The sequence below is a fragment of the Eleutherodactylus coqui genome, chromosome 5 (genome assembly GCF_035609145.1).
Source record: "Eleutherodactylus coqui strain aEleCoq1 chromosome 5, aEleCoq1.hap1, whole genome shotgun sequence".
Classification (NCBI taxonomy): Eukaryota; Metazoa; Chordata; class Amphibia; order Anura; family Eleutherodactylidae; genus Eleutherodactylus; species Eleutherodactylus coqui.
In genome coordinates, this window is record NC_089841.1 from 89,661,490 (window position 1) to 89,687,679 (window position 26,190).

At 44.8% G+C, this 26,190-nt stretch overlaps 1 protein-coding gene across 1 annotated transcript in view; it reads right to left on the minus strand.

Annotated features, from left to right (window-relative positions):
* TENT2 (terminal nucleotidyltransferase 2) overlaps positions 1 to 18,063 on the minus strand; it is a 38,215-nt gene extending 20,152 nt beyond the window's left edge. Inside the window, exons 1-7 of the mRNA XM_066602835.1 lie at positions 17,764 to 18,063; positions 15,755 to 15,883; positions 6,618 to 6,861; positions 5,522 to 5,636; positions 5,342 to 5,433; positions 1,499 to 1,565; positions 765 to 831 (exon numbers count right to left, since the gene is read on the minus strand). Coding sequence (XP_066458932.1) covers positions 765 to 831; positions 1,499 to 1,565; positions 5,342 to 5,433; positions 5,522 to 5,636; positions 6,618 to 6,861; positions 15,755 to 15,883; positions 17,764 to 17,897 — 848 coding nt within the window. The 5' untranslated portion in view covers positions 17,898 to 18,063. The remainder of the gene's footprint in view (positions 1 to 764; positions 832 to 1,498; positions 1,566 to 5,341; positions 5,434 to 5,521; positions 5,637 to 6,617; positions 6,862 to 15,754; positions 15,884 to 17,763) is intronic.
* Between the last annotated feature and the right edge of the window lie 8,127 nt (positions 18,064 to 26,190).

Sequence of the window (26,190 nt, forward strand, 5' to 3'; positions counted from 1 at the left end):
CAGCCGAGTTATTAAGCAGATAGCCGACTGCTTCGGAGCAGCATCACTCCCTGTATGAGCATAAGATATTTAGGTAGTGGGGCAGATAAAATATATATTAGGGATTTGCTGTACCTGCCTTTCCTCATATATAAGCTATACCTTACATTCTCATTGCAGTTTTGATTCAGAATCATGATGTATAGTATTACATATGTGCTTGGCAGGCAAAGGTTTATAGGGGTTTTCAGCAACTAAGATACTAGGTCATCAATATCTGATCTGTGGGTGTTTTAGCCCCAGATAACCCCTTTAATAGAATGGTGCCCCACAGACAGTAAAATAATTGACAGGGTGTAATAAATACAACATCTAAGTTCTGATTCCTCCCAGATGGATCGCAGGGTTTGCAGAGAGAAGAGCAGAGCTGTAGAAGAACATGTCCAATAAGCATTATACAACCTGCCCAGATTACATCCTGCGCTGGTCCGTTTTATGAACTAGAAGGATCGGCTTGTGTTGGAAGTGTGTGTTTACAGCAGCACATGACTAAAATTTAGAAAGCTCTGTTCTCTTATCACTCATTAAATAGGTTTTCCAACTACTAAATGTCATATTAGGATATGCCATCAGTTCCATCGTGTCCAGGAGCACGGCCCCAATTCCCGCAATATATGATAAATCCTTATGAGGGGAATACCTCTTTAATGCTAGTAAAAAAAATTACTTCTTATAGGTACATTTAAAGAACCAGAAGTATTGATGACTGTCACCAAGCAACGTACCTGACTTTGTCCCTGAATTTTACAATTGGCACTTTTGCTCTGATTAGTTGAGGTCTCTCAATATATCCTGGGGGAAAACAAAATATGGTTCTTATATCAAGTGACAAGCTACAGTTAGGAAAAGAACTTATCAGTATTTAGACATTGCAAAGTGTGACTTATGGTACATACATGTGTGTGTCATATAGAAAATGCAGTCCCCTCAGCATGCTGCAGAAAAGGCTAGGCAGACTAAAAATAGTGGGAAAATATTCTGTATAACTTGTCATTTATTGACCTAAATCCTTGACCAATCAGGGCTTAGGAGTCCAGTGGGTAGGCCCATGAAGTGATTGACAGCTGTCCCGGGATGACTGTGCATACAGAAATAACAGTCAGTCTGCCCACCGGACTCCTAAATCCAGAGTGAGCAGGAATTAAAATAAGATACAAGTTAAACAGAATCTTTTCAGCTCATCCTGCCCTATAACATGATGCCTGCAGGTTGGACTGCATTTTCAACGTGCCAATTTCCCTTTCACAAACATATATGCTGAGAAGAGCTGAGCAAACACTTGAGGAAGTCGGCAGTGATCGCGGTTGTGTGAACAAGCAGTTGGCCAACAGTTATCTTATGTGTATAGAGCTTTAGCTCAACTTACAACAGAAAATAAAGATTAGTTATTCAATAATACTGTACGTCATTTATAAATTTTAATCTAAAAAAAAAAGAAGAAAAAAAAAATATCACTTACCAAGTCTAGTGTAGAAGTGTTTTTGGAGTAAGCTGAGTATATGCCTGGCTTCTGTTTTCTGATTCATCTATAATGGATGGAAGAATACAACAGAGTCATTAAAGACCATATGATTTCTAGTCATAAATTAGAGGGGTACTCCTCGGCGATCAGCTGATTCCCAGGGCCAGCCGCAAGCCAAAAAATTGCTAAACATAGGGCAGTGCTTTGGGTTAGGATTGCAGACGCCATTGAATCCAACAGGAGCTGCACTGCAGTACCAACACGGACTGCTGCGCTATGGTGAGAGCTTTCTGCGCTGACCGCAGTGACAGCGGCCCCAGATGAGCAGTGGGGCCAAGTCAGCTCAACAACGGGGATCCGAGGTTCGGGTACCAGACGATCATCTACTGATGACCTGTTAGTCCTCAATAGGAAAAAAAAAAAAAAAAAAAAAAAGAATACCCCTTTAAGGTGCTTTATGACACAAACAATTTGGAGATGCATGTTAAGTATATTAAAATTTAACTACAGGAAACCTGTTCTTTGCTCTGATACTTCTAAGGCACTGCTACTCTTCCACCAATACTCTACTTATTAGCAACATTTACTTGCCATGTTAGTAAGAAGTAGAGGACGCATTAAAGAGAGTTATTGCATTTTTGAGAAACTTTTGATATCAGAGACAAGTTAGAAATTTTGATCAGTGGGGATCCCACTGCTGAGATTCCTGCTACATGTAGAATTGTGAGCACTGCAGCCCCCTCCCTCTAGTGATCAGTGGGCATTCCAGCAACGGGACCACCACTGATCAAAACTTGTGACAGGTGTCTGTCATGTCAAAAGTTTCACAACAATGTAATTACTCTGTAAGGTGTACAACTGGAGGACCAAACTACACAGAGTTCACAGGCAGTAACCATGGAGACACATAGGAGCTGTAGACACAGGCAGTAACCATGGAGACGCATAGGAGCTATAGACACAAAACAGCAAGATTTTTTTTATTATCAAGAAGCTTTGCAAAATTGCTTAATTTTTTTTTTATTGTTACTGCATTGGAGTAATAAAGCAGTTGAAAAACAGGACATTACCTTAGGCAGACAAAAGCAGCATACTTTGCTAGCACTATTTGATATGCTTTTTACAATGCCTACTCTATGAAATGTCCCTAGATACTCCAAAGTTAAATACCCAGAAATACCTCATCACACTGAGGTTGGCCTAGTTTTGCTAAACATTTTATGTATAGAAAGACGTATATTACTCAGTTGTCATGCAGTTTCATATTACTTTGCACACAAGTAAACAAGAAAGATTACACAGAGGAAGTAAGAACGCTTACACTACTAAACCTGAGTTCTTGGAGAAGTAACCGCTTCCTCAACTTACTTTTGTTTCTCCACATTAAAATATTCCATCCAAATTTTGGATATTTAAAGGGAAACAGAAAAGGAGTTATAAATCCGCCATAGTGAAATAGAGCATTACACAAGCTGGCTGCTCACGGTTCTACACAAAAAAGCCATTTAGCATTAACTGAAATTCTTACTTTGCCGTTTGCAAACTCAGAGACAGTGCCGTCATTCTATCAAGAATTTTGATTAGTGCTAAATGGCTTTTTTGTGTGCAGAACCATGTGTAATGATCTTGTGTAATGCTCTATTACGCTATGGTGGTGGATTTAAATGAATTTTCTAGTGACAAATTCCCTTTTAAAGTGTTATTCGGGACAAGTTTAAAAAAAAAAGTGCTTACCAAGCTGTGAAAGCATAAAGGAAGCCATACTCCCCTCCTACACCGGTCTTCATTTCCAGCTGCAGAGCAATGATATCCTGACAACAAGACATGTGACCGCTGCAGTCCACGCACGTTATTGGTTACAGCAGTCACATGTCCTGTTGGTGATATCATTGGTAGCTCACTGCAACTGGAGGTGAAGACCGGCACACCAGAGGAACGGAAGCAGCAGGGAAGGAGAGCATGGCTTCCCCCCCCCTTTACAGTATGGTGAGCACCTTTTGAAAACATTTTCTGCCTTTGTATACCCTCTTTAATCATCTACATTTTAATAGATATTTCAGTACTAACTACATCCACTGCTACCATTTTCATTAGTAGACTATGGAAGAAGTCACTCTGACATAAAAAGTAAAGTCTGGAGTTTTGCAGGAGAAGATCCGAGTGTTACAATCTGGGTACTGGGAAAAAGCCAACAAGCCATTCTGCAATAGTCGGTGTATTTAGATACAGGGCTACAGCAATATAGCATCTTTACCCCACATGAAGAAAAGCATCACTATGAGACTGCCTGTATAGCACTTATTAGCTCCCAAAGCCTTTAAGGATATAGTGTTATTACATGTGTATCAATAGAGTATGACAAAAAGTAAGCAGTGCATAAGTGTAATACTGATGGACTTCTGTGCCTTTATTACAGCCACAGGTCCCAGGTCTGGTGATCTGACTCACGGTGGTACCAGGATTTGTGGCCAAAATAGATATGCAGAAAGGTGTCCATATTACACTTGTATGAAATTGGCCATAAGCGAGCCCCACCTATATATAATCTACGTCTGCTTCATTTGTGCTGATGGAAATAACACTACAATGTTCGTTTCTTGTGACTGTTGTAAGCTATCAGTTAAATAACTTTCAATGAAAACAATCTATAAAAATCTTATAAGCCTCTATAGATTGTCCTACACGATTCCTCACATGTACATATTCCTTTCTCGTGTGAATTATATACAAGCAGGGCTCCAGGTGGTGACCAAAACAGTCAGGAATGTGCACAGGTTTTCAGAAATGACGACAAGACTTGGTTTGTTGTCACTTGCGACCAGCGCCGACTGCACAGCTATCGGTTGTAGTGATGAGTATTTCCTCTGCATCTAGCATAGATGCCTAATAAGCTGCAGACGAGACATCTCTGCAAGACGAACCACCCCCTGACAGCAGCTGCCCTGAAGGACCACAGGGAGAGAGATCTGCACACAGGCCGATCCTCATGCTGTTTCACTCAACACTTCCTGCAACTACATAAGCATTTTCAGCCAAGCTGGCAATGGCTCCTGTCAATGACTGGATGGGGGAGGGACACCTAGATGCGATTGCCGTGGGGATGGATGAGGGATGCCTGGATGCTACTGCAATAGATCACCATTCATGGGATAGGAGGGAGTAGTTATACTACCTGGCGTTGGTCAGTCCTATGTGCTGATAGACCTCTGATCCACCAGTTCCAGGTCCCATTTTCAGCTGCTCAAGACAGTCGATGCAATCTTTAGACCTCCTAATCCCCACAGTGCATTGGTAAGACTACCAATGCACTATATCTGCTTTCTGACTGGCTAGCACTCATCATGTGAACAATGCTGACCAATCAGAGCATAGTGTGCATTAGGTAGCTAGAAAATTGTAGTGGCCATCTGGATGATTGAAAACAGGATACTGAACAGGCAGATTTGAGAGGCATTGACAGTGAAGATCATCAGCAGATAATATATTCTGCTGTCTTTGGTCCTGGGACAGAATTTTGTCCAAAAGGTCACTTTAATGGGTGGTGGAAAAACGACTCTGAAAGTATTTGTACTGCAAGGGGGCCATTTCTGTCGTCACTGTATGGTGAGGGGGCTAGCAATTGGATGTAATTTAAAATAAAGCACACCAAGTCTTTTATTTTAATAAGTTTATATGTATTTAAATTTGGCAGTTTAAGTCTTCATTTGGCTTCTACGTTTTTCATTTAAAAGGAGCCAATGGCTCCTAGATAATATTTATTTATTTTACTTTGGAGCACTGTACAAATAACATGGTACATAAGGTGTAATGAACACATCATTATACATTTTTTGGACTCACCGGTTCATCTTTCAAAACTAAACACAAATCTGCATCGCTGCTTCTTGTGCCGAACCCGTTGAGTGAGGAGCCAACAAGGTACAGTCTGCTCTCTGCAAAAAGGACAAGGGGATTAAGGACACGTAACAGAAGGCAATACTCTCCAATAATATTCAAGGAAATCTACTCTGAGGTACGTACGGGGGAATATTTGCTGAATTTCCCTCTGGAGTTCTGCCCGACAAATGTCTTTCTTTTTCAAGTCAGAGATTTGCTGTTGACAAGCTTGAAACAAGTCTAGAATCTGCTGACTCAGCTGTGATGGAGAAAATCAGAATGAACGACTATTAGTTTGTACCCGACATCAGTGGAGCTCACAATCTAATCTCTTAAAACATACACAGCAAACAGTTTTAGGGCATGTTCACACAGAGCTGGAAAGGTGTGGATTTTCCTCATAATTTCTGCGCCAAAAAACGTCACCGGTAATGTAGATTTTGATGTGGATCTGCAGCAGATTTCACTCTCGCAAAAGAAGAGGTAAAGTCTGATGCAGATTTCAGTTAAGTGTGAACAAAGTCTTATGGTGTCTTATTAACAAGCATGTACCTGAGGTTGTCCCACACTAAAAATATAATATTAATAAATCTATATAAATAAATCTATATATTAATACATACATACACACACACACACACACACACACACACACACACACACATATATAATATCTTAATGATCACTCTTTCAAAGTAGTTTAAATGGAAAGTTGGTCACACATGTGCCTTGCCACTCCAATTAATGTCTATGAGATATCTGAATGTTGTACTTTGTGACGGGCACAGCAGAGACTTTCAATGAGCTGACAGTGATCACGTGTGACCAATTCTCCCCTGTCTGGCGTAACTGATAGAAACCTAATGAACATTATGCAAATGTTAGCTATGTACCTAGGACAGCAGCTCTGCAAAGCTCGGGACACATCGGCATTCAGATTTCCATTTTCTAGTTTGCCCATGGAAACAGAAATGGAATGCTGGATCCGTTCTATGTACAATGCCACAAGAGGCCCCACTGACAATAGTGGCATCCGTCTTAAGAGGTTCTTGGACAAAACAGTGAAGCATGTTGTGCTATTTTGTCTAGCATTTTGGGCCAGATCTTTGACGGAGGCTCCTAAAGGAAACTCCGACACAGACGTGACCAGAGTCTAAGGCAACAATTCTAAGCACCAAGTCATGTAAAGAATTTATAAGTAGCAGAAAATGAGTACATAACTAATTAGTCCAACTTTTACCTTGTCATTAGCAACAGGCAAAGTGGTTTCTACGTCTTCAAATAGCCAAGCGTCACCTGAAGATTGAACTTGACCATTTACAGCAGGGCTCCGAGGGGGCTGCTGCAATAGCAACCCAGGAAAGGAGTAGGGGAGGTCATCTCTTAAAGGCACTGACTGGTGAATGATAGAAGGGGGCTGTTGAGGAGACTGAAACCTCTGCCTCTTCAGATCATATTCATTAATCCCCTCATCACTTCTCCTCCTGGAAGAAAAAGCAAAGAGAAAAAAAAAAATGAATCTTTGTTTTATTCCAGCTCGACCCACCACCATATATCATGTGCATCATGGACAGTCAGCGTGAAAGGCACCACTTAAATACATCATAAAAGTTCGAGTGAGGAAGTAAACTGTGGGAGAAGCTTACCGTAATAGTGATTCAATATGTAGAAAAAGTAAAAATGGTAATCTGGGCAGAAAAGAACCCAAATTCACTGTGCACATCTTGACACTGAATAGATGAGCAGATTAACTACAATACTGTTTATATCAGTTCTACTTACTCCTAAAGTAACTAAAATACCGTTTTTACCCCAAAATCTTACTTATATTGTATTCTGTAATCTAAGCCTCCATGTGTTAAATCATGAACAAGCAGGAAGCAAGTGGAGTGACCTAGAACATACATAGCAGAACCTTAGGAAGTAATTTCCGGAGTGAAAGGTCAACCATAACCCAGGACAAAATATGGATTTTCACTTTGTACCAGGCAGGTGAATAGGTCTCATGGCTGCTATGAAATAGGTACTGCAAGGTCAAGGTTATGAAGCTCCATACGGTTAGAGCTCAACTCTCAGATCCTACAGTAAAACAGGTAAATCGCATTCTAAAACATTGGAAACGTAATGCAAATACACCGTGCTCATGCCAGGAGCAATATGAGATAAGAGATTTATAGGGCTGGTTGATACATCTTTAAAAGGTTATAATGTAGCCAAAAAAGCAGGGTCTTCTTCCATAGACTGGACCATAAGAGTATATCAAGAGGCATGTTTGCTGCAGCAGAAAACCCGCAACAAATCCTCAGCAGAATTTGCACAATTGAAATTGGCGGTGAAAATTCTCAGCCTAAGGCTGTCTTTACACGGCTGAGAAACTTGTGCGCGATTTCTGCATCGCGAGAGACACAAATCTCAACCCCATTCTTTTCAATGGGTTCATAGACATGAGTAATTTTTTCCTGCATAGCACCGTGATGCAAGAAACAAATCGCGGCACGTTCTGCCTGTGTGATCTTACATCGCAGCCCTATTGCTTTCAAACAAACCCGGGACAGAGATGCACGTTGTTGGCACACTTGTCTAGTTCTAAAATACTGTAGCATTAAGAGCAGCATACTTTAAAGACCCACTCCGAAAGAAGCTCGGCATCACGAGGCAGGTCCCAATGGTTTCTCCCTATTCGTGGCCCGGGAGCATGAACCTGATAAAGGCCAAGAGCTGTATATATACAGTGTGGGATTAAAGCTCCCGCAATCTAGCAGGTCAGATGCTCAGCAGTCAGCGACAGTCGGGGACCTGAAGTAGACGGGCTACGACGAGCGCTAGAGAAGTGGAAGTGCCATTTCTGCTATTCAACTCCGCAATCAAGTCATTGCTTGTGACCCTACCATGGCAGAACTGTAGGTTCTTAGCAGACCTAGATCAGCTCTGTCAAGTACTACTTTCACCAGACAGGGATGGTTTTGCCTGTAAGGTCCAATGTTCACAAGGAAAATAGATTTATTAAATTTGCGCCCACAGGGAATCATTGGGCACCCGCAGGTAATTCAATACCTGAGGATGTCATTTTCCTATGGTGTGCGGATCGCACAGGCAGTAAAACAATCGCGCCATGCTCCATTTTTGTGCGGTTTTCCCACATGGACGGCTCCCGCGGCTTCCATTAAAGCCAATGGAAGCTGTCAGGATCTGCGGCACAGATGCAGCCATCACTGCATCCGTGCCGCGGACCGCGGGAAAACAGAAGAAGAAAAAAATAATAATAGACGGCACGGCGCATGCGCGCGGCACGCCACTGGCTTTCCGAGCGCATCTGCGGCGCTTTCAGCAACGTACATGTACGGTAAGGCTTTCAGGCCTTACCGTACATTCCACCCTGTAACACGAAGCTATGCAAATTATATATCAAAACATCCAAAACAAAATGGGTAATCCCATTGTGCTTTGTGTATATATACTCATTTTATAAATAAATTTAAATATTTAAATTTAAAAAATTCCCAACTGTTTGTACACATTCCCAATAAGAAAAAAAAATGTGGGGGAAAAAAAAAAAAAAAAAAAAAAAGGTATTGAACGGCAAACATTGAAAATAATTGTGGCAGTCCATGGAAAAAAAAGAAATAAATTACTAATGGGACCATAAAACCACCACATGCGTAAAATCACTAAAAAGTGTCTGGTCCTTTAGGACCGAAATCCCCTGGTCCTTAAGGTGTTAAAGAGGTTTTCCCAAGATATATACCAGAGGGTAGACAACCATGCAAAACAGAGGGTAGACAAACCATCTTTTAAATGTCTCACTGCCCCAATACTGCCAGACAAGCCCCATGCCATTCATCATTTATTTATGTGATTACTGCCCTCCATGGTCACACGCCGTCCATACACACCACTAAGACTAACAACTTGCTGAATGACCGCTGCAACAATGCTACATTGGTGGGACATTTAGAAGAGGAGTGCCGTTTTATTCTTTCTTCCATACAGGAGATGCCATAGGAGTCTGATAAATGCAAGTCTCATGCTTGTCAAGATCGGTTCCCTCCGGCCTGGCTGTATGCAGTGGCCGGGTGAGGCTGGATGTATGGAAACAGCAGGGCGGCCCACTGCTATCTCACAGAAATCTATGAGATACAGTAACAATGTAGCACGGCGAGCTCTGCTGTTTCCGCAGGTCCAAAGGAATGGGAATATCCCTTTAGTACATAATAGATTAAACCTGATGTTACTGCCATAAATTATTATACATTTATGATGGAGTCAGAGTTCAGCTTACCGACACCACAGCCCTAACTTGGACTATGCATTTCAACACGGAAAAAAAGTTAAGGCATAGTGACACACACCGGCCAAACATGAGCCCAAAGGAAACCCTTTTGAAATACGCGTGGCTAATGAAAGCCTACGGTTACATCAGTGTAAATATATTGGAAAGCATCGCTGACGTCTACACAGAGCAGATGGGAGATGATCAGAGGCTAAGAAGCCAAGCTTGTGAAGATAGATGAGAAAACACCATCTTACTCGGTTACATCAGACAAGACGCTTTTGCCCCAAAAGCTATTTAGTTGTAAGAAGCATCTGTAAGAGCCCCGTGGAGATCCCGGTGTGCCTCAGCTGCATACTCCGAGGACACTTATCATCCAGGTGTTACACATGAGACACCCTCTAGGCGACGGCTGTAGACTGAAAAACACACTGAAGCTGGGACAACAAGCGACACTGCCTGAAAGTGGAAGAACTCAACTAATCTTAAGTGTACATGGAGGCATATAGAAAAGACACACTTTACAGACCGGAGTGGAGAAGGTTTCTCCTGTGATATCGGGTACATGACTACATTGTTAAAGCACAGCGATGGACATGTCGCCGGCACTGTATTGTATCCTCAGAGCCACAACATCTGAGCACGCAGGAGAAGAATTAGCAGCCCTATAAGAGGATTAGGCCAGTGACCGACGGGTGTATTCGGTCTGCATTTTTGCATCCGAAATAAGGGGTGTCCTGGCTGCACCGCACGTATCCTGACCCAAACTACGAGCATTATAGACTCCTAGGATGCTTGTTGCTGAGGTAAGCAGAGCCGCGGACAGAACACACTTGTTGGTCACTGGCCTGAGGTTTCACACGGCCGAGATTTGTGCATTGCGAGACTCACAAAACTGGCTTAAATACGAACCCCATTCATTTGAATGCAGTCCTGTCTTTTCGTGTTCTTCAGAATGCATCATCCATTATTTCTTTAGGATAGTAAAACACGTTGCACACCATGAAATGTGTATGCGAGTGTGATGCGAGGTTTCCCATTGAGAAAAAGGAAAAAACAAACAAAACAAAAACCAAGACAAACAGAAAAACCCTTGCTGATCCACTAAAGCATGTGAAAGCCACGCTGAAAGAACGCTACTTCACACAAGTGACGGGAGGGGTTTTTTGCCAGAAAAACGCCTCGCATCAACACAAAAATGCACGCTTGCGGCCCGATAGCGCACTCACCCATGTGTAGGTAGCACAAGTCAGTAAAATGCCAGGAATACAACATGATGTAGTACAACTCGCTCACATGGCTGTACACGCAAAACCCTGAAGAAATTACGCAGGGTTTTACTGCTGTGGAGCTGTTGGTGACCCGGCTTATCACCGCACATGGCAGCGATATTATACTGTAAAAGAACAATGGGCTCTCTCATGCGCAATATGCGGCAAAATAGAACATGCTCCGATTTTTGTGCTCACGTATTACGCAATTCTTACACGTAAATGTGAGCGAAACAGCAGAAGGCAATGTATTTGATTGCCTGCGAATTACCCCATATCACATGATAATCTTACGCTCGTGTGGACCCAGCCTAAGGGCTCATTCACATGGGCATAGGAGTACAATGCTGTCAGCCTTACAGCGTTGTACTCATCACAGTCCATTTGCCCTGCCGGCAGAGATCACATACATGCTGCAATTGGCACTGTGTATGCCTGGCAATCTGATATCATGGATATGCGCAATTTGACTTTTTTTTCTCAAATTCCCCGCTCTGTGCAGAGCGTGGCTGCATATTAAACGCAGGGCTGCGCTGGAGACGCAGAGAAATAGAGCGTGCTGTGATTTATTTCTCCTACGTTTTACATGCAGCGTTCCCTAACAGTTCCAACGCAGGTGTGAATGGAAATACGCGGTGATAATACGCCTGTGTGAATGAGCCCTAAAGCTGTATTCATCCTGTAAGGTTAAGAATACACTGAGAAAACCTCATGTTTTTCGTTGTGCTTTTTCAATGCCACTGCCGTAAATATCTTATTTTCCCAATGCAGTTCTGACCGCACTGTCTGAATTATGCCTTCTAGACAAAAACAAATCCGTGTCTCAAAACCACACAATGCACCTAAATACATGACTGTTATAACACAACATGGTCCAAGACTATATTCACATGGCGAATATGTGCAACTCACATCAGACCGCGCTCGGACACCCAGTCCACGCATTGTGCGGGACACCGCAAATTACATGCACTATTCTCATCTGAGAATCAGACAAGAATAGGACAAAGGACAAGAAAAAACACGCGGGATTTGGGCGTTGCGACATTGCGATGCACAAATCTCACACGAATATGAACCCCATTCTTTTGGATGGAGTCATTCACATGAGCGATGCAGGAAAAAAATTGCAGCATGCCCTATTTTTTTGTGTTCCCTCATAACGCCTCATCCAATGTTTTCAATGGGGCCGGAAAACACATTTCACAGCATGCAAGGTACACACAGGTGCGATGCGAGGTTTCCTACTGAAAACAATGGGAAACACTTGGCAATCCTGCAGCGCAGCTAAAAGCCATGCCAGAGGTTCACAACTGTACTGAAGTGATGGAAGGCGTTTGACAGAAACATCGCACGTTCCTGAGCGTGATATCGAGTCTAGTTTCACGGCCCGATATTGCACTCGCCTGTGTGATATTAGCCTACGGGTGCTTTTCCACAGGCAGAGTTAATGGTCCAACATAATCAAAGTGCTAACAACCACTTGTCTGTCCTTCCGTGTGTGACTTACCTGCAAAGCCTCACAGCACTTGTGATGTCAGTTACCAGCTCTTAGCTCCGCCCCTGATCATATGACAGTGATGTCATCACAAGTCCTTTATCCTCCTTGTCCACTGAGTGAGGGATTATGGACAGACTACATCCCCCACAAACCCCTGCGACCTCAGGTGCTATGGATACAGAAGTACTCCATCTGGAAGTTTGTTGCACACCTGCATGGAGACTCCAATAAACACCTCACAAATTTAAACATACATAGCTCATGTGCTGCCAGGACCTGTGATGATGTCACCGTCATGTGCTCAGTCACATGAGGAATTATGGGTGGTCTACAGCCCTGACGGCCTTAGTTGCTATGGCTACAGCAGTACTCAGTATGGCAGTTTGTATGTTGTGAGATAGCTGGGCGCTTGTGTGGAGACTCCAATAAATGACATCTCACAAATGTCCACATACATAGCTGGTGGTGCGTATTGACCAACAACATTGAAGCACAGTCCTTCCCTACTATCTTCTCATCTCCTGAAGGTGATATCATGTCATCTCAAGTGCTAATGCCACCAACACCAGTCCACCCTTCATCTAGTTGTGAACCGTTGTCCAGTGTTGTAAACACGTCACCAGAGGGTTCAAAGCCACAGTGAGGCTAATGCAGCTTACATGACACAGCAGCAAGCCACAATGTCACCTCAGCCACCAGCTCATATGTGAAAGCTACGAGCGAACATGTCTCTTCAGCGAGATGCTGAAGTTCATAAATCACATGCAGCTTATATGTGAAAGCAATGTAGCAGAGCTGTGTATGTGTGACGTGCATGCAACAGAACTGTGTGGCGCATTGCACCACCAGGAACGCTGGTACTATAATTTCCTAATAATTACCATTGAAACTAATCGACAAGCATGTTGATTGGCACTTGTTTTATATGCACTGAGTATCTATTATGGAGTGGAATAATTGTAAGTATGATCATTTGTCCCCACAGACCAGCTGTACATCTCATTCATACGTGGGGATGTACAGAATCTGCAACCAGTTTTATGCTCGCTGGAAGTCAACGATGAGCTGATGAGCAAGCATTTTCTCAATTGCTGGCTGATAGTTGTACCTTTTACAAGGTCAGAGGATCAGGTGAAGGAACTATTGTGCCTGACAATTGGGATGTGTAAAACGGCCTCAAATTGTCTTTTTGTGTAAAGGCATTTTCCAGGATTTGACATTGACGGCCTATCGTTGGTTATTGTTGCTCACCAGAATGGCATGAGCTGCAGTACTGGACACAGCCACACACACATAATCGGCAGTGTGTCAGGTTACTGCAGAGAAGGGACAACTGTGCGCCACCAATCACCACTTTGTCCTGATGATCAGTAGGGCCCCCCACCTCTCTAGTGGCGAGTCCACATAGCGGAATGATCGCAGAATTTTGGCACGCATTCTTACTCAGTATAACGTAAGTGAAATGAGATTAACAACCACCATTCTCTCAGTGGAAGATATCGGTGTCAGAAAATAGTCAGGCTGCAGATTTTCAAGCTCTGTCACGGAGAAGTGAGAGGATTTTCGCTACTGATTTCATTCATAGCAATGCAGTGAGTGACATCTGCATCAAAATAGACACCGAATTCTGGTGCGGAAGATTTCTAATATGTATGCTCATACTTAAGGGAAAAAGGCAACCAATGAAAATCCTGGAAAAGCACCTAAAAGCTGTCCTCATTCCACCTATACTGCATTATTTGGGGGGGGGGGGGGGGTTGTTTTGTTTCTCTTTTTCAATTTAAATTAACAACTTATCCAAAAAAAACGTCATTTTTATAGACAAATAGGCTGCCTGCAGACGGCCGGGTTGGATCTCGCAGCGGGATCCGACCCGTGCCCCTGCAGTGCCCAGCGCTCACCAGCTCCTGATGTCTCGCTCTGCTCTGTGCCAGCTGCCTACCAGCCGGCGCATGCACAGGGCGGAGCCGGCGCGTTACCACTGACATTTCTGTGCAGGCCTCTGTGAGACCCGCACAGAAATAGGACATGCCGCGATTTGTTTTCACGCGGACAAATCACGGCTGTGTGCATAGGACTACATTATTTAATGCAATCCTATGGCAGTGGGCACAGGCGGGAAATCCCGCCATGGAATTTCCACCCGTCTGCAGGAGTCCATAAGAAAACTAAAATAAATCCTCAGATGAAGACATGAGCAGCGCGTCCTGCAAGCTGAAATATGACGATTACAGTCCTAATAACCTGCAGCTACAAAGACACCACGAACCCGTCCATCACTACAAACACTAAGTGAATTTAGAGATGACGACAACCCCACCTATAGGGCTCTCTGCATTCCCCCCTACAAGCGGTTACATTGCATATTAACACATCAATGTCTGCGTGACCTTGGAATAAACAAATGCAGGACGCAAAACACACACAATTGGACAATTCAGGGGCTAAAAGGGCCATTTAGACGGGACGAGCGTCATCTAAATGTGGATGTCAGCGCCGAGGTTGTTAGCGCTCGTGCAGAGCGTTTAGACAGGCAGAGAACAGCGCTGGATCGCAGGCTTCTCCCTCAAATTCTATGTGAAGCGCCAAGCGTTTACATGCAGTGAGAAGCCTGCGATCTACTGATAGTTGTCGGGAAGACCAGCTGGGCGCTTATGCACCAGGCACTGTCCCATGAGAAGGTACCTTTATGCTGACAAGTGTTTGATAAAAGGAAGGGTGGGGGGGGGGGGAGAGTATTTACTTAGAACTAGAGTTTCATACAACAGTTTTTAACATGTATGCCGAAGCAAAATGTGCAATTTTATTAAAGGGGTTGTCTGAGATTTTGACTATTGATGACCTATCCTTAATCGGCAGGGGTCCACTGCTCAAGATCCACATTATCAGTATGAACAGCGTTGGAAGCAGATAGTGCTGTCTGTGTTGCAGTGGCCCAGGCTGGTATTATATTGAATTCAAGGTGAGCTGTGCCTGCACTACCATCCCAGGCTGCTGGAGTATGGACAGTGCTATCTGCTTCCAGCGCTGTCCACACTGACAACGGACGGGAAGAATAGATCGTCAATAGGAAACGTCCCGAACAACCTCTTTAAAAGGGAGACGTTCCCTACAAAGTCTGGTGCATCTTTCTCTATAGATTATATTAAACCTCTTAATAAGTCCCGCCATCTGCTGCATTGCAAATTTTAATGCAAATATAGCGTGCCCAACATTTTGCGTTTTTTTTTTTTTTACTGGCACAAATTCCGCCGTAATATCTACCTGTCTGCGGAAACAAACAAATACAACAGCCAGCTCATTGCAACAAACAGCAGACAATGGGGCGCACTTACTTCCTATTTTGGAATTGGGAAGGTGAAGAGACCGGATTGATTATGGGGGTGCGATTCCCGTAAGACCAGGGCTGCGAGGATACCTGCGGCATCGCCAGGACGTTCCCACCCATCAGCATCCTAGAGAGGCTAAAAGAGACAACGTTACCAAACTTGTAACATGCACATACATTGTATGCAAGTGTATCGACAGCCGTCAGTCATGTGATCCCCTGCAGCGAATCAGCAGTGCTCCATACACATTGCCAACGCCCATATAGATTTAAAGGTGTTTTCGCAGACTCCAACACTGCTGGCCTACTCTTAGGCCGTTCTCACACAACCGGATTTAAATTGCGGATTCTGCGAGCGTTTGATTCGCTGTTCAATCAAATGCATTGAAATACACCGTTGCGCTCACAATGGTGTGCAGGAATTGCGTAATCCGTTCATGGAAAATAAAAGGGTGCATGTCCTATTGTACCGCGGATATCCTGCTTGCACACGGGTGGATTTGCATTATGGAATCAGGAGCGGGCATCCGCCTCCGGAGCCCGCAGCAAATATCACCCATAGCATGCTATGGCAAAACGCAATTTTCCGTACTCGAGCAAAAAATTGTGAGCGGACTGCGGGTATCCATGTTATCGCTAAGGCCTCATGTCCACGGGGAAAATCAGGCCCGCTACGGATTCTACATGTAGAATCTGCAGCGGGTCCCTCCTGCCCCGCGGACATGAGCGCTGAAAATAGGAATTTAAAAGAATTTACCCATCCGGAGCGGGCGGGGAAAGTCTTCTCTTCCTCACGGCCGGATCTTCTTCTTCGGCCGGCGGATGAACTCGTCACGGCTGCGGCACGTCGCCGGCACGTCTCCGACGTGCCGCACGCATGCGCCGGGCACGTCCGCCGAGCCGAAGCAAGAAAGATGCGGCCGTGAGGAAGAGAAGACCTTCCCCGCCCGCTCCGGATGGGTAAATTCTTTTAAATTCCTATTTTAGGTCTCCCGCGGATCCAGACGGCTTCCATAGGCTTCAATAGAAGCCCGCGGGAGCCATCCCCGCGGGAGACCCGCATGAAAATGGAGCATGGTCCAGATTTTTTCATGCTCCATTTTTTTTAAAATCACTTTTATTGACCATCCGCGGGTATTTATCTACCCCGCGGGTGGTCAATGCATCCCTATGGGGTGCGGATCCGCGGGCAGGAGAAGAGTTAAAATCCGCTGCGGATTTTAATTCTTCTTTTGCCCGTGGACATGAGGCCTAAGTGATGGCGCAGAAAATATAAACAAAAAAAGGTGTACTACACGGTACGATTTTGTAGCCGTACGCAGGGACACAGCTGGAATTTGCTGCGCAGCGGATTTTGATTGCAGCCGTGAGAGCCCGGCCTTAGGATAGGTCGGTAATATCTGACCACTTGGGGGGGGGGGGGTTTGTCACTGTCGGAAGAAGCCAAGGTGCTCAGGTGAGTATCGCAGCCTCTTAGCCTCTTTACTACATCCCAGGCACAGCGCCATACATTTCCTAGAGGTCATGCCCGGTATAGCAGCTCAATCCCCTAGACTTGAGTGAGGCTGAGGTCACATGACGAATGAACGTGACTGCCCGGCGAGTGTCTGAGCAGTGGATCAGATATCGAGGAGCTCTCCTGATTGTAAATACGCACCCTGCCTCAGCCAATCACTGGCCTCAGCAGTCACACCGACACGGCGGCCTCTAATGAATGAAATACCGGACAAAATACGGCGGCGTACGAGGTCAGAGGGCACGACGGAAACAAGAGAGCCCCTATGCTAGTCAGCCCCCTCGCCGCACCAGTGATGGGACACTTCCGTCCGCCTCCTATAGATTGAGCGACAGAAAACAATGGCGCAAACGTGACCTTAGCATAAAGTCGGGAATAGCTGCAGTCCCCATTACCAGAGGGGCACACGACCCCCATAAGGAATGAATGATCCCCCTGTAGTAGGCACTCTCTATGGCAGCACTACTAGCCTCCCAGCACAGCGCCCCCTGCCGACTCACTTGGCATTCTTCTGGTAGGTGAGGTGCAGCAGCGCGGGAGGAACAGGCACTTCACCGAACAGCTCCCCGGGGTGACGCTGGAAGGGGCGGGAGAGGTGCGGACTGCGGCCCACACCGGGGGAGTTAGGGAACATACTCCTCCCGGCACATGAGCCTGAGGTCTGCCAGGCCGCAACCGGCCCCCGGGGACAAGCGGCGACACCGACTACTAATACCGCGGCTTCCCGCACGGCTACGGAGGAAATGGCGGCCACCAGGAAGAGAGAGGGAGGGCGGCGACAGCACGAGCCGGGGGCCGTCAGTCAGGGAGGAGCGGGCGCCATGGTAACCAGAACATATCACGTGCTCACGGCCCGCCAATCAGCTGCTGCCCGAACAAGGCTGCGCACTACCCGGAAGTGGCGTCCACTGCGCTGCTCCTGTGGTGTGGCGTGTAGAGCGCCCCCTGCTGGACTGCGAGGAGTCACCTGACTGTAGTGACGACAACACGCATAGATTTTATGACTGTATAAGGGACTCTCTAGTAGACTTTCCATTTCCAACCCCCATTAATAAGATCTGTGATTGCTTTTAATGAGTGCAGACACATTAGGGGAGCTGTCGCCCCCAAAACTGACTGCGCTGGACAGCAGGGGGGAAATCACTTCTGATGCGCTCTAGTTAAAGGTGAATGGGACGATTCATTCAAATGAGCGAAAGTGAACAATAATAGTTCGGTGTAAATACGTCCGCAGCTCATTCCCACGGTCGTATGTGTAAAACTACGGTCTAAGTCCAAAGTGCCCTGGAGTGAAGTGCGCCAAAGTACCTCCTATGAGATTTGGCGCATATATAGCCAGTCCGTGCACCAACATGTGAAATGTATGCCAGCTATGAGCAGACATAGTTTTCCACTATAAGCTAGTTTTTGGCATAAATAATAGTAATTATCTTGGATCGTAGGGGGTCACATTCATTTATGTAAGCCCATCTACTTCTCACAGAAGTGCGGAGCGCGACGCAAGAATATGCAAAGTTCCTAATTATTGCACAAAAGTGGCATGGAATAAAATTTGCAGCTTTTTTCTGCTAAAACCTGCCGTAAATAGCTAAATAAATGAGCTGTTATGATTTTTTAATGCCAAATGCACTTATACATGGAGTCATCTAGTGACATGTGCCGTGCGGGAATGACCTTCAGGAGCAATTAATCTGTCATGGTAAACAGTGTTGTTCTCAGACGGGCATATAAAAAGCTTTCGGAATCACAGACTGTAAACCCAGCCCGATCACGAGCTCCGATCTATCTGGCGCTACTCATGAGAGTCAGCGCAGAAGCTGTAGCCATCATGGAGGTAGATGCAACTGGGCTGGCCATCTTCATGTAGACCTATATACAGGACCGCTTTTAGAGAAAGTGTGGCCCTGGGCAAATTTAGAAATGGGGCCCCAAATACTGAAATACAGCATTAACAACACAGTCACACTGAAGATATTCAGGATGCGGCATGCAAAGCGCTGTAGCGATGTGTTCTAGTTCTTCCAGGGGTGTCGCCGGGGTTTTACAAAAAAATGATTCACATACATTTCTAGTTATTACATACCAGGACTAAATATTACTGCCGTACGGTGATTAAATATTACCTGCGTTCTGTTTTTGAAGAAATCGCACTTTATAATAACGTAGTAAGATAGTATGCTAGGCTAAAAAAAGACAAAATGTCCATCCAGTTCATCCTGGTTCTGCCCCCTCATGTTGATCCAGAGGAAGGCAAAAAAAACAGAGGCAGAAGCCAATTTACCCCAACCTGGGGGAAAAAAATCCTTCCCAACTCCATAATGGCAGTCAGAATAATCCCTTGATCAACACTCTTCAGAGAAGATTCCTTCCTGATTCCAAGGCCGGCAGTCGGAAGATTCCCCTATGAACAACCCTTCTGACTATTGAATGCCTATATCCTGTAATATCATAGCACTCTAGAAAGACATCTAGTCCCCTCCTAAACTTCTCTATGGATTTTGCCATCACCACGTCTTCAGGCAGAGAGTTCCACAGTCTCACTGCTCTTACAGTAAAGAATCACCTTCTGTGTTGGTGATGAAGCCTTTGTTCCTCTAAGGGCTCAGCCACACGGGCGTTTTTACGTGCGTATATACGCGCATAAAAAAAACGTGTGACCATGTCCATTGCCACCCATATGTTCTATCTTTTGTAGGTACAATTTTTTTTGACGAACGCAGTACGAACGTTTTTACGCGCGTATATACGTGCGTAAAAAAACGCCCGTGTGACTGAGCCTTAACCGTAGAAGATGCCCTCTTGTTACCATCGCTATCCTAGTTATAAACAGACTAGTTATTAGTATTATTTATAGCACCAGTGTTTCAGGTGGCGCAATGTGCCACTCATAATATAGTCAGTGACATCATCACATGTAACTCACTGAAGGACCTGTGATGATGGTTGGAGTTGGTCAAAATATTGAAGGACCTGTGATGACATCACCATCATGTGATCAGGGTGAAGCTCAGAGCACCAGTGATTCAGCTGCTCGCTGAGGTAAAATCATGGCTGAAATGAAGGACCTGTGATGATGTCAGTGTCATGTGGTCAGGGGCAGATAACTCTCTCTTTGAAGAACCTTTCATTAAGTCACCGTCATGTGATCAGGGGCGGAGCATGTAACTCACTCACGGACAAGTGGTCGTTAGTACTTTGACTAGTAATTATTAAGAAATTATAGTACCAGTGTTTTTGGTGGCGCAATGCACCACACAGCTGTGCTACATGCACGTCACACACACACAGCGCTGCTACATACATTGTTTATCCCATACAACAGGGATCAGAAACAGCACTGGAGATGAAGGACCTGTGATGATGTCACCGTCATGCTCCGCCCATGATCACATGACGGTCATGTTCATCCTGAATGAATGACGTAATGCTCCACCACTAAACACATGAGGGTGACTTAATCAAAGGTCCTTCATCCCCAGTGATGGAGTTACATGCTCCACCCCTTTATCACATGACAGTGATGACATCACTGCTCCTGCATCATTGTGTAGATTACTGGCAGACTACAAATCCCCTGTGGCCTCGGTTGCTATGGAATACTAAAGAACACCTAGCCAGAGAGCAGCCATGTGTGGATCTGTGATTATGTCAACATCATGTGATCAGGAGCAGAGCATGTAAGTCACAAACCTACTCACTCACGCACGGACAGGTCGTCGTTAGTATTTTGATCATGGGGGAGATCCTTGTATTGTGCCCTAATGTATTTATATATGATTATTTGGTCACCCTTTAACCATCTTTTTTCCAGGGTGAATAATCCCAATTTTGATAGCCTCTCTGTTTATTCCAGCCCTCTCATTCTGCTTATTAATTTAGTTGCCCTTCTGTGGACCCCCTCAAGCACTGCAACATCTTTCCTGAGCCCCGGTGTTAAGAACTGTACACAGTATTCCATTAATGACCAAAATGACCAATACACCTCCACACCGTTCTCACTACCAGTGCCACTATATAGTGAGTATTATTATCAGAACATAGGGGGCACATGGGGATAAGAGGAAAAAGGTTCATGAATTGAAATTAAAACTTAAGGCCGCTTCCACACGGGTAATGCGATATCGCCACGAGAAAATCGCGGCGATACCGCATCTGAGTTTTGTGCGGTATCGCTGCGTTTTCTTGCGCGACTTCGTAGCGCTCTTTTTCCGGGATTTTCAAAAAGGAAGGGAGGCTTGAAATATAAGCCCCACCCCAAAAATCACCTATCAGGCGCTGTCAACTCTGGCGCGCGTCTCCTCTGCAGCGCTGGCACACTTTTATGTAGTCTTCAGGCAGCCCTTCCTGGATTGGAGGCAGAGTTACCGTCAGAAGCTTCTGGTATCATGGTGGCTAGGTTGTGATTGCTGTTGCCCAGAACGAATAGTGATGCTCCTGCCTCTGATTGGCTGCAGCGGTCACCTTAGTTCCATTGTAACCAAAGATGGAGAGAGTCGCGGGGGACCAGTGCGCTGCTTACCGGGGAAGAAGAGAGCTGACCATTGCTGCTTTTCTTGTTTTAGGTATTGGCCAGCTGTTTATTTATTTTTTCAGTGTGATGGCCCCTGGAACGTATTCTATTTTCCTGAAAAATTAGTAGAGGAGTCAGAGTATAATGATGCTGGATGGAAGCGGACTGTAACCCTTTGTGACCCGTGCTCCTCTCACAGCAGTGAAGACAATTTGGAGTTTAACACATAAAGGACACCTTTTTTTCATTTTCGTTTTTTCCTCCTCACTTTCAAAAAATCATAACTCTTATTCTCCATCGACGTCGCTGTCTGAGGGCTTGTTTTTTGCAGGACAAGTTGTATTTTTCAACGTTAATATTTAATGTACCATGTAATGTACTGAAAAACCTCCAAAAATTTCTAAGTGGAGTGAAATGGAAAAAAACAAAAGTCATCTTTGGGTGCGACTTATTTTTATGGCATACACACTGCGGCAAAAATGACACGATAACTTTATTCTATGGGTTTTTTTTTTTAAATGGGTTTCTATGGTTTTAAAAAATAAATTATCTTTGGAAAAACATAAAATTATTTTCTGCCACCATCTTCTGACAGCTATAACTGTCTTAATTTTCCATCAACGTAGTTGTGTGAGGGCTTGTTTTTAGCGAGACATCCTGTAGTTTCTATTGGTACTATTTTAGAGTACATACAACTTTTTGATTGCTTTTTATTACATTTTTTTTTGTGGAGACAGGTGATCAAAAAGCGCAATTCTGACGTTGTATTTTTTAAATTCCAAACAACATTTATCGGGCAGGATAAATAACGTGCTACTTTGATAGATTGGGTGCTGCAATTTTATTTTTTGTTTTGATTTTTTCATTATTCATATGGGAAAAGGTTTTTTAACATTTAATACCTTTTATTTTTTCTAATATAAATAGAAAAACTTTTAAAAACTCATTTTTGTATATTTTTTAGTCCCCATAGAGGGCTTGAACTTGCCGTCATTTGATTGCTCCTGCAGTATAATGTCATATACCGCAATCTGCCAGTCCTTCTATTAAGCCACGCAACATGCATGGCTTGATAGGCAACCAGGCGTGGCAGCACTGGAGGCCTTCAGACATTTGTGGCATGTCCTGTGGATATGGACTAAATGACGAAGATGAGACTGCCGGTTTACAGGGAAAATCCATTCAAAAACTGAAAATTCATAATTGAGCTAGTCACATGAAGCTCCATATAAAAGTGTTACCTGAATCCTGCCATTTTGGAGAACCCCCATTATCCTCTATTAGGCAATAACGTAAGCCTGACCTGGCCTTGACAACTTAACCATGGAGCGGCACTGACATTAGCCTGGCATGCAAGTCCAACTGTCAACCACTGCAGTTGACAGTTGGGCTGATTCCTATGCTGACTGCCAAGTGGCTCATGTCAGTGCTGCTCGGTGGTCATGTTGTCAAGGAAGTCAGGCTTACAGTACGTTCACACATAGCGGAAAATCCACGGCATCCAGAACCACACTCAAATCGGCACTATTGATGCAAAACTGAGTGATGATTATCATTCAGTTTTGCACAATCCAAGGCCGGGCTCACACGAACGGGTCAGATTCCACTTACGGATATCTGCGGCAGAAGACCTGCGAATGATCATGTAAGGGAATTGCGTCTGGCCACGTATGCCTAACCCCCTCGAAACACCCTTCTATCGCTCAGGCGACATTCTCTTGTGCTGTTATGGTGGGCTGCTTTCTTCATACCATTTGTTATCTCGTCTCCTTGCAACTTGCGTATGCACTGTGGATCGAACACATCCATAGAGCTCACACACACGAAATCCGCGGTAAAATAGAAAATGCTGTGATTTTTCTTTCGCTTGCAGAATTTGCAATTCCTATCCACAAGTGTGAGCGTACCAGCAAAATGTATTTCAATGCCGCAGTGATACTGTGTATCATATGCACGGACAGCGATCGCAAAATCCGTAATTCAAATCTGCTCGTGTGAGGCCGGCCTAATCATTCCATGTAAGATGGCCTTAAGACTGCAGTGCCTATATGTAGTGACATGTACTGTAGAAGCTGCAAATGATAAACAGTGCTACATTTTTAATTAGATGCTACTGCAAAAACGCAGGGAACGCAGTAAATGCTCTCCATAGCGTTGCTAGTTGCTACGTAGAGCACTTCCCCTCTGTCCACGAGCGGAGAATCATTGCGATTCTCTGCTCGCGGCGGGCAAATCATGCTGCGAATTGCCCCGATTCTCCGCGGTCAGATAGGCTGCCAGCGGAGATCCGTCTGCCAGCTCCTGCAGAGATCTGCTGCGGGATGCCGCAACGTCCGTGGACAGGCAGCCTAATTCATGTCACTTTACTGTAACCTTTTGTTTAAGCAATGAGTAATTATTACTAATAATCAAATAATATTAATTTGGAATAACTTTTTTACAGTTACTTTTCTCCACAAAAGTTATTAGCCTGTGCTGTGACATCATGCTTTCTTTATTATCCATGTGCAGAGATGCCACTGTGTGTATTAACCACTATTGTGACATTACTGTGTTTTTTGTCTCTGTACTGTGACATTACTGTGGTCATTACACCTGTACTGTGATATGAATATGTTGTTTTTAATATCAATATACTCTGACATCACTGTGTTTAGTATTCCTATACTGTGAGGTCACTGCATTTTATCATTCCTGTGCTGGGACATCAGTGTATGTTTTATCTCTGAACTATTTTTTTTTGCTGTTCTGTGACATTACGGTAGTCGTTATTCCTGTACTATGACATCACTGCTTTTTACCATCCCTGTACTGTGACATCACTGTGTTTACTACCCTTGTACTGTGATATCACCGTGTTTACCATCCCTGTACTGTGAAATCACTGTGTTTACCATCCCTGTACTGTGACATCACTGTGTTTACTACCCTTGTACTGTGATATCACCGTGTTTACCATCCCTGTACTGTGAAATCACTGTGTTTACCATCCCTGTACTGTGACATCACTGTGTTTACTATTCCTGTACTGTGACATCACAGTGTTTTATCATCCCTGTACTGTGACATCAGTGTTTGCCATCCCTGTACTGTAGCATCACTATGTTTACTATTCCTGTACTGTGACATCACTGTGTTTACTATTCCAGTACTGTGACATCACTGTGTTTACCATCCCTGTACTGTCACATCCCACTGTTTCTCAGGCCTCTTTCACATGGCTGTAGGCATTTTTATGTGCTCCTGCCGGCGCCGTAAAAACGCATGAAGGGGCGTACAAATCTACCATCTGTGCACCCATTCAGATAGCACGGGCCCCGGCGCATATACGCCGAGGCCGCAATGCCGTTGCCTCCCCTTCCCTCACCTCGCCGGCTCACCTCCTCTCTCCTTCCCTCCCGCTGTTTGCGTTGCCCCACCCTGCCCTCTCCCATTGCAAACTGCCAGAGTGCAGGAGAGAGGAAGAGAGAAGCGGGAGGGAGTTTAGCAGCACACCTCCCTTCTCCAGCCGCTGTCATTGGCTCCCATAGGAGCCCGTGCAGTGGCTGACGTATTCTGGCCGGAAAGATAGTTCCAGAACTATCTTTTCGGCCCAGCGTGAAAGCGCCCGGCGCTGTATATTGGCCCAGCCGGGCACTTTTACACACAGGAATACGGCCATGTGATTTGATGTATTGGAATCCAATGCATCAGATCATAGCGTATATTGGCCGGGCCGTGAAAACGACGGCCGATATGCACTCGTGTGAAAGAGCCCTTACCTCCATAAGGGTGGCTTCACACGAGCGTGTTTTTGTGCGTACATAGGTGCATACATAAGTGCGCACCCATGTACGTGCAAAAACACGCGTGAATGCAGGTCCGTGCATTGTTTTCAATGGAGCCACGGCTGCTGTCGGCGGCTCCATTGAAAACAATTGTCTGCCCACACCACTGCATTCTTTTTTTAGGGAAGAGCTTACATATAAGCCCTTCCCTGATAAAGAAAGATTTTACTGTAAAAAAAAAAAAAGTCAGAAATATACTTACCTCTCCGCCGCTGCCGAGACCTCAGCGGGGATGAAGAACACATGTGCCGCATGCGGCAGATATTACCTTCATCCCCGCTAGTATAAAGAATTCCCTGCTGCTACATCTGCCACATCTGAGACAGATGCAGCAGAGGAATTCTTCAATTCTCTACTGCAGCTGTCACACATGCATTCGGGTAGAGCTTCCTGTGATTGGCTGAGCACCTCAGCCAATCACATTCAGCTCTTTCGGCAGGCGGGGACCAGCAACACAGAGCAGGGGACAGCAGGAGAAGACACGGCTGAGCCCCGGCAGCTGAAGGGAGGTAAGTATGTATTTTTTTTTTTGTTTTTTAAACCACTTTTTCTGGATTTTCTGGGAAGGGCTTATATTTAAAGCCCTTCCC